The 9,034-nt window shown below is 46.7% G+C and overlaps 1 protein-coding gene across 1 annotated transcript; it reads right to left on the reverse strand.

Annotated features, from left to right (window-relative positions):
- Positions 1–4,523: 4,523 nt before the first annotated feature.
- On the reverse strand, positions 4,524–8,629 carry asb1 (ankyrin repeat and SOCS box containing 1; the record flags this gene model as incomplete). The annotated part of the gene is made up of 5 exons (XM_079230954.1): positions 4,524–4,720; positions 5,943–6,325; positions 6,718–7,020; positions 7,871–8,009; positions 8,536–8,629. 5 exons carry the CDS (start codon positions 8,627–8,629, stop codon positions 4,524–4,526), a joined length of 1,116 nt encoding a protein of 371 aa, XP_079087080.1.
- Positions 8,630–9,034: the final 405 nt, after the last annotated feature.

Consider the following 9,034-nt stretch of genomic DNA (forward strand, 5'->3'; position numbering starts at 1 on the left):
TGTAGGACCCAACTAGGAAGGACTCTGTGTAGGACCAGACTTGGAAGGACTCTCTGTAGGACCCCACTAGGAAGGACTCTCTGCAGGACCCCACTAGGAAGGACTCTCTGCAGTACCCCACTAAGAAGGACTCTCTGTAGGACCCGACTAGGAAGGACTCTGTGTAGGACCAGACTTGGAAGGACCCTCTGCAGAACCCCACTTGGAAGGACTCTCTGTAGAACCACACTAGGATGGACTCTCTGTTGGACCCGACTAGGAAGGACTCTCTGTAGGACCCGACTAGGAAGGACTCTGTGTAGGACCAGACTTGGAAGGACCCTCTGCAGAACCCCACTAGGAAGGACTCTCTGTAGGACCCGACAAGGAAGAACTCTGTAGGACCAGACTTGGAAGGACTCTCTGTAGGACCCGACTAGGAAGGACTCTCTGTAGGACCCACTAGGAAGGACTCTGTGTAGGACCAGACTTGGAAGGACTCTCTGTAGGACCCCACTAGGAAGGACTCTCTGCAGTACCCCACTAGGAAAGACTCTCTGTAGGACCCGACTAGGAAGGACTCTGTGTAGGACCAGACTTGGAAGGACCCTCTGCAGAACCCCACTTGGAAGGACCCGTCTTACCAGGAACCCTTCTCGACTTTGAGAAACACCCACAGACTCGCAAGGTAAAAAATAATACCAGCGTCTCGGCTGGTAGAAATTATCAATATTTTCAGGCTTCGTCATTCACACCCGACCATTCCTGTTCGATTAATTTGACAGAAGCTCAAACGGGCTGGTATTCTTGGACGACAAACTCAAACTCTGTGAGTCACGTTAACTTTATGTTTTGGACAAATTCCACTGTTCCTGCTGCAGTGAGAAGAATGAGCCAGCAGAGAAAAAATGAGCTCAAACTCGATAAATCTTGAGTAACACTGGCTCAGAATACCTTTGTCCGTGCACGTGCATGTGCGCGTGTGTGCATGTGTGTGTGTGTGCATGCGGTAAACAGTGATGCAGTCATTGGAGGAAACAGAGTTCCGGAACGCCAGAGGAATGAGATCATTCGGATTAAAGCGCGTGGCAATTACCAAATGGTAACAAACTCAGCAGTGAAAGTGCACAAGAGCAGGAGACAAACAGGACTTTTACTCTCTTTTACACAAACAGGGTCTATACTTTGTTCACCCAAACACAATAAGCACACAAAGACACACACACACACACACACACACACACACACATACACACTCTCGCATGCCGGTGCCCACTTTGAGCGGAACACTGCGGTGATATTAGCGGAGGCTGTTGAGATTTTGATTGCAGCTTGCGGTGCAAATAAAGCTCGGAATGAACCACACCATTCAGCTTTTCCGGGCTGCCAGGGGTTTTCTGGAGAAAATAAACCTTTTACCGTCTCTCGTTTCCCTTTCTGTTGCAAAAGCATGACAAAAGGAAGTGACTCAAGTGTTTAAATATCGTTAACGCTGATCATGATGGGAGGTCTTCATGTGCAAAGCAGCCGATAAAATACAATTTGCGGATGTTTTGCCTTCAGCCGGAGTGAGTCCGTCATCTCACGCTATCATTTTGTTCCACGCTTTTTTTCTTACTTCTGCCGTGCTATATCACTGTGGAATAAAGCTCTTTATGTGAAATCCCTGTAATAGCTCTGCAGGGTGCCTTCCTAAATCAAAAAAAATTGACTTGAAAGAGAAGTCTCTCGCAATGGAAACTCCCCACAGGAAGATAGTGGTTAACCAAACTGTCCAATCTCTGCTTCCCTGATTGATTCTATGTGTGTGTGTGTGTGTGTGTGTGTGTGTGTGTGTGTGTGTGTGTGTGTGTGTGTGTGTGTGTGTTCTGTTAATGAAAGACTTGCCTAAATGAGTTCTGAAAGGATGAGGCTCTTGAGGACACATGCTGAGGTCCACGACTGAATACTCTGAAGCAAACTCAGAAGAGGCTGATAGAAAGAAAAGGGAGAAGAGGCAAAAGAAAGAAGGAGAGAGACAGAGATGGGGGGCGATGAGGAAGGACAGAGTAAGGGCAGGGGGAGACATCGAGGAGTCGGCCACGCTTGAAAGGAAGACAGTGCCATCTAGAGACCTCGTGTGACGGTTGTGCATTTTTTTGAGCACAGGCCGCTGCCCAAACCTGTCACTTTTCAAGCACGGAGTTTGGTGTTGTTATCCACTAATAACTTAAAGACTGAGGCACATTTATTTATTTTTATAGAGAATGTCATTGTCCCGTCAGCCTAACCTCTTCGCAGCATGCCTCTTTGAGAAGAGAATAATTCTTTGAAAACATGTTTGCAGTAAAATCCTCAGGCTTTTTCAGCGAGGAACCCCGTCCGTGTCCTCGAGTCTTTACAGGAACTTTATTGGATTGACAGCCCTCTTCTCCCTCGGCCCTCGTGCTCCCTGCTGCTTCCACTCGCGGTTCCCAGGCTCCGTTTATTATCCAGTTGGGTTTTCACCAAATTGTGGTTCTCTCAAACCTCATGACAACTTGGCTCACTTATCAGCTTCACAACGATAAAAAGAAAGTCACAATCCAGAGCCTGATCTCGCTTGTGCAACATATTACAGCTGCTAATGAACATGGTTGATCTAAACATTATTGTACACTGATACATGATGTCATTCGAGACAAAGTAGCCTTCTTTTTGTCAGAGTTTCTTAACATTTAACATTATTTTTTATTGTCACATAGATGACCTTTGACCTCTGCATTAACCATCCTCAGGATTTAGGTGTCAAGATGTCTCTCTCAAGGACCATTTCGACAGGAGGAGACGGGGATCGAACCGCTAACCGCTGACCCACAGCCGCCCCCAGCTGTCTCCTGATCTTAGGATATTTTGTTTGGATGAAGACTATCTCCTCTTCAATATCCACAGAGGATCTGCTCACCGTGACAGTTTCTGTTGTATTTAGACATTTAAGGACACAGTTTTGGAAACGGATCCTCAACTTAAATCACTGAACTCTCTCTGGGCATGAGCCTGTAAAAAGGATACATAATGTACATCAGATGAGGGGGTTTCCTTTAAGAGCTGATTAAATATTAGTGTGCTGAAGCTTTGCTGCATACATGTTAAACATCTGCAGGTTGTGTTGTCCTGATAGTGACAGAGGGGAGATTTTATTCCACCAGATTCGACCTAATTTATACTCCAGAGATTCTGTACAGGACACTGACTCAGATATGTTGGACTAGAGAAGAGCTTGTGAACGGAGAATGAATCATTTTGTTGTGAAAGTGATCCTCGCTCTGCGTTCCCGCGCCCATGGAAGCCCTCCCATGTGGTTTGAGACAATAAAAACAAACAGGAGAGAATGTAGAATGAATGTACATGTATGCAAACAGACATGAGTCATACAAAGCAAACATGACATATGTTGACCGGTAACAATGTCTGAGAAACGGCACAAAGGCATACGTAAAGCAAACGCACTCGGAAGCCGATATGTGCAGCAGATTCAGAGAAGGCAGCTTTCTGGGAAATACATACAAAGTTGATCTAATCATCATGAATATGTTTCATTCACAGAAAGAGTTGTGCTCAACGTGCCTAAACAGGGCAGGTTTTATACATGACGGTAACATGTACTGTACATAAGTGATTAGACCCTTCTCCTGCTCCTGTTTTCGGTAAAGATCAAGGACTTTCCTTTTTTTCAATTTTAAATATCTACATATCTCGAGTATTTCTGGTTTGAACGATGTTTGAGGCCTTTGTCCAAAAGTCAATGTTAGGGCATACGGCTAAAAAGAAGAATCTATCTCCACCCAGCACCAAATATAAACAAAATGAAAGTGCTTAATGCATCTAAAGAAGCAGAATACGAATGTAATCTAACCCATTAAACACTTCTGTATCCTTATACTTCACACTAGTGATCTCTTACACTATAGGTGATCTACGGTGTGAATTTAAAAGTGCTCCATAAGGAATTTAGAGCATTTCTGCCGCTGTATGAGCGCTGTGTGAGCCGGCGGCAGTAGCCAGTGGGGCACGCTCACATGCACTAAAGAGCACGCTCACATGCACTAAAGAGCACGCTCACATGCACTAAAGACCACGCACGGCCAGCATCAACAAGAGCTCGGATGACAACACACACACACAGGTAGACAACACTCCCCTATATATTCACAAAGACGATAGTTGTTTGCTGCTACATCAATGCTCTGGATATCCGATGGAAAACCTTTAAGAATACAGGGTTGCTGCACATTTTTCCATTTACTCCAAGTTCACATACAACAGGTAAATAAGCACTTCAATGAGCTGGATGTGACCAGAACATATCCGGTGAGTCGGGAAGTCACAAGTCAAACACTGAGGGTACACGTCTAGTTTCCACAAGCCAGGTTCACTCAGGCTCCTCTGATGAGTTCAGACGCATTTCAATACCATATTACAGGAAGATTATTTCAAAATGTTTGAAAATGATACTATTATCTGTCTAGCTTAGCAATTAGTGTCACAGGATCACAAAAACACCCATTTGTGTTGCGTTGGGATATTTAGAGTCCCCCAAGCTTTGGGATGGAAGAGCTCTGCGGAAGAGGAGGAGGTGGATGGTTGTCTTGGTTGTTTTGGTGAAGCAGGAAGTTCTTGATGGGCTGTGGCAGCGGTAACGAGGGGATGTGAATGAGGCGTTTTTTACCCATCGCCCCGCGGATCCTGATGCGACACAGGTTGATCAGCCTGAGAGGGCGTCCTGAGAAGAAACAAAGCAGAGGGGGGTCTCCTGAGCAGCTGCAGCAGAACCATACTACAGGTTCAGACCAACCCTGACAACAGGGTACAGATCAGTTCATTTATCATATACAAATTAACCTTTGTATTTATTATTTTAGTAAGAAATGGGGGAAGAGAGGAAGAGAGGGGTGTGACATGCAACACAGGTCCCCGGGCCAGAACCAAGTGGCTGTTGTTGCTGTTATGGGGGCGTGTGATGCAGCTAAAAAGACCCTCCACTCAATCTGAACCGTTTCACTTTTTCTTTACCAGTCATGTTGTTCGTTATGTCAGCCCGTTGCTTTTGTTGTCCGAGCGCTGAACAAATGGTAAAACATAAGGAATAAAGTGTCTCAACAGTGACGGTGATCGGAGGAGAATTTTTGATTGCCTCTTAACGGCTCTCAACATGTCGACGGCCAGCCATGGCGGCTCATAGCTAACGGTGCTAACAGTGTGAAACCACGGCGACGTCGTTACCAGTATGAGAGCAGTAAAGAGCAGCGTCCAGTGAGGCAATATAAAAAATAGAAAATTGAAATATAAAATAGTTGTTTGATGCTACATTAATGTTCTAAATGTTAAATACAGCTCCTTTTAAAAAGAAGTTAACTTAAACCTGTGTCTACTATAGAATGTCTTTTCAGAAAAAGGACCAATGGTGCATGTCAATTAAACACACAGTTGAAACACCAGTTATTTAATTTATGAAACTAGAAGGCTGTGACTGGCAGTTTCCAGGTGTCAATATTTAGCAGTGCATTGCTCAGCGAGATCGATTGCTCCGGACAGGAAGTTAAAAAAAAAGCACAGTGGCCCAGTGATGTAGAATGGTTGCTGAATAGAATTGAGGTCTGTTGGCACCAACCTGTTGCCGAGGCAATCAAGGAAACTTCCTACAGGACCCTCATGTGCAACACGTTTTAGATTTTTTTTCTTTTCTAAAATGTTTATATTTATGTATTAGAATTCTATACTGTGAGATCATATTTTGTGACAAGCAATTAACAACAAAAACCTGTATTTGACACCAAACAAAACACGTTCATGTGACAGTAATACCGTATCGGCCTGGAACAGAGCTTGCTGCAAGTTTTCCTAAACTACTCCTGACTAACTCTATATAAAGCCTTTTTTCCAACATATCTTGTTCAGCGATATCGATCCTCACTAATGCCCGAGTATTCACAGATGTTACTCACTCCTCGCCTCCAGGAAGACCCTGAGCGCCTCCGGATCCACCTTCCTCCGATTGGGAGCCTCCAGCTCTAACCCGTCCCAGGGCACGAGGGCCGGGTCGGCCCCGTGGTCCAGCAGCAGGTGGACGAAGGCCGCCTCACATCCGTGCCGCAGCACAGCATCCAGCAGGCAGGAGGCCAGGCCGCGGGCCAGAGCCTCCCTGCAGACGGGCCCCGTGTAGTTGAAGTCGGGCTGAGCGCCGGCCTGGAGCAGCAGCCGGAAACAGTGGAGGTGGTGATAGGCCGCGCTGATGTAGAGGGGACACACCACCAGGGTGTTGAGGGTGCGAGCGCTTAAGAGGAGTCGGGGACCCAGCAGGTGGTCCATGTCTACATCGGCCTTGAACCTGGACAGAGGGAACCATGGACACAGTTTCACTTTTTAAAAACCTCTGAAGAAACTAAACGCATCGAGGAATAATACATTTTAGGAAGGCGTTCTTTTAGCTACTACATTGTGCATACAAGATGTGCGTGAACATCAGAACGTGGAGGGTTAAATTGACACATTTGGGCGTTTCAATCAATTCAGAATATTTCCTCTCGTTAAATATTCATGTGTTCATGTCACTGCTGTCCCACGTGGGCTGCTGCTGTTGACCGGTGGGACCCTATGATGTAAAACCAATACTGTAAAAAATAACAATAAAGAAGAGGCTCAAAGATGGATGAGTTCGCCATGGAGAGCATCACCAGCAGTGGGAGAGGAGAGAAAAAGGATGCCTCTCCTAACCCTCACCTGAGGAGCTCCTGCAGCACGTCCAGCTTCCCCACCCGCGCGGCGTGGTACAGCGGCGTGCTGCGATGGTGGCGACTCCCGTTGGGGTCGGCTCCGGCTTGGAGCAGGATCCGGACACAGTCCAGGTGTCCGTTCACCACAGCTACGTAGAGGGCCGTCTGACCTTTCACATCAACCAGGTCCACCGCGGCGCCCTGGCCGATCAGGTAGGCCACGCAGGCCGCGTGTCCCGCCGTGGCCGCGATGCGCAGAGGCGTGCAGGGCAGACAGCCGCAGCACCAAACAGACTTCTCGTTGATCCGCCTGGCACCAGAGGGAGAGAAGGGAGTCGCTATTGGTCGTATCCCCAAATTAGATTTGTCATGCTCACACTTATGTGAAATGTTATTTTATTTTTTATATATAAAAGCAAGCCAATGACTATGAAACCACATTTAAAAACAATAAACGTACCAAAGCCTTAAAAAAAATATAATTGCTGTGTGGTCATCACAAATTAAATATTTACCACAGCTACCTGCTAAATGTACTGCTTTCAACACCACTGCCCCAGGCGAGTTGGGCGAGGTGGGGCAGGGAGAACCCAATGAAGGGGTGAAAAAGTGTTTTATTGAAATAACAGCATGTTGTAAACCATGTGGAATGGAGATGAACTGCCCGAAGCCAGTAATAATGGGTTGGCTGGGTGTGGAGCACGAGTGCTGCATTCAACCACTGTGGTGGGATTGGGGTTAAACGAGCGCTGACCGCTCTACGGCGGTCCCGCCCGGCTCCGGCAGCGTGAGCAGCACACGCCTTGGTCCCTGCATGGACCGGTGAGGTGTCACAGAGCCAGATGATGAACCACGACGCACACGTTGAGGACAAAAAGGACGTTTTTGTTGTAACACCGTACGGCAACGAGGATGAAAAGCGTCCAGCATGTGTGCAAGACTGTTTTGTGGTGATGTGTGTGAGGGCACATTCTGTGTTTCTCTCTCGGGCCGTCACTCGACAAGAAAAAAAAACACCCAAAAAACCACAAACCACTTAGTGCCACACGTGAGCATTCTGGACACAAAGCTACCACTTCTGCAGAGACGGGGCGGCAAACTAAAACAAAAAAACGTAATAATCGCATTAGATTCATTTCATAAGCATCGCTCCCTCCCACCGCCTGGAGCCGTCTTCCTGCAGCAGGTTCCTCAGGGTGTCCAGGTCGCCGGCGGAGGCCGCATTGTGCAGCCGCATGTCGTCCTGCTCCAGGGGCTTATCGCAGAACTGCTCCTGGAGCCATTCCTTCAGGTTACGGCCTGGTGAGGACACACAGGAGGGAAACCTGTTGTTATGCTTTTTCACGCTGAATAGCTTAGGAGCATCTAATACGCAACCAACACAAGTGTGATTATTTGTGGAGAAACTCTGTTTTACAGATCTGTGGATTAAATCAACTCGTCGATTAGTCGACAAAAGGATATTGCAAAAACACACAAATCAGTTATTTAAGAATCTTGCATTTGACAGCGTGTTAATTTGTTGCATAACTCTATAATTCTGTATGTTTTTTTTGTTTAGTTTCTTACTGTTATGTAATCTCTCTTGTTTGTATTGTTATTGTTTCAGTTTTTTACCATGCAAAGTGCTGAACAACTTTTTGTATAATAATAATTATTATGCACTTGTTGTAAATATGCATATTATCTCTTATGGTCCGAATGCATCCATTACAACATCCATTACCACAACGACAACAACAGCAGCAACATCTCCCCGTTACTGTCTCCTGCCGTCCCGCAGGTGGAGGAGCACACACCCGCCTGCACCCTGAGGAGAGGCTACCTGCCGCGGTGGCACCGGGCAGACCGGAGACGGTGATGAGCGGGGGGACGCTGGCTCTGGGCGGGTCGACGGCAGCCTGCGGACCGTCGGCCATGCTGCTGCCGAGATGTCACACCGCCCCCCTGGAACTGGCGCTGCGGCACGAGGTCAACAACAGAACACGCACACACACACCACACGCATACACACACAACCTAAGAGAGTCACACAAGAGGCGTCAAAACACACAAACGTGACTGTGTTGACGACAGAGTTCTCTGTGTGTGTGTGTGTGTGTGTGTGTGTGTGTGTGTGTGTGTGTGTTTGTTTCCTGCGTAACTTCCTGACTGCGCTCAGCTGGGCGGATTTAAAGGGGAAACGTCGCTTTAAATGAGCCGACCAGAAGTTAGTCACAAATATGCAATTAAAATGGCTATACGTAAACAGATTAAACGATGTTATTGTAAATGATTATGTGAAGAAATACTTTCCAATGATGCATAAAAAAAAATAAGAAATT

The sequence above is a fragment of the Taurulus bubalis genome (genome assembly GCF_910589615.1).
Source record: "Taurulus bubalis genome assembly, chromosome: 15".
Lineage (NCBI taxonomy): Eukaryota > Metazoa > Chordata > Actinopteri > Perciformes > Cottidae > Taurulus > Taurulus bubalis.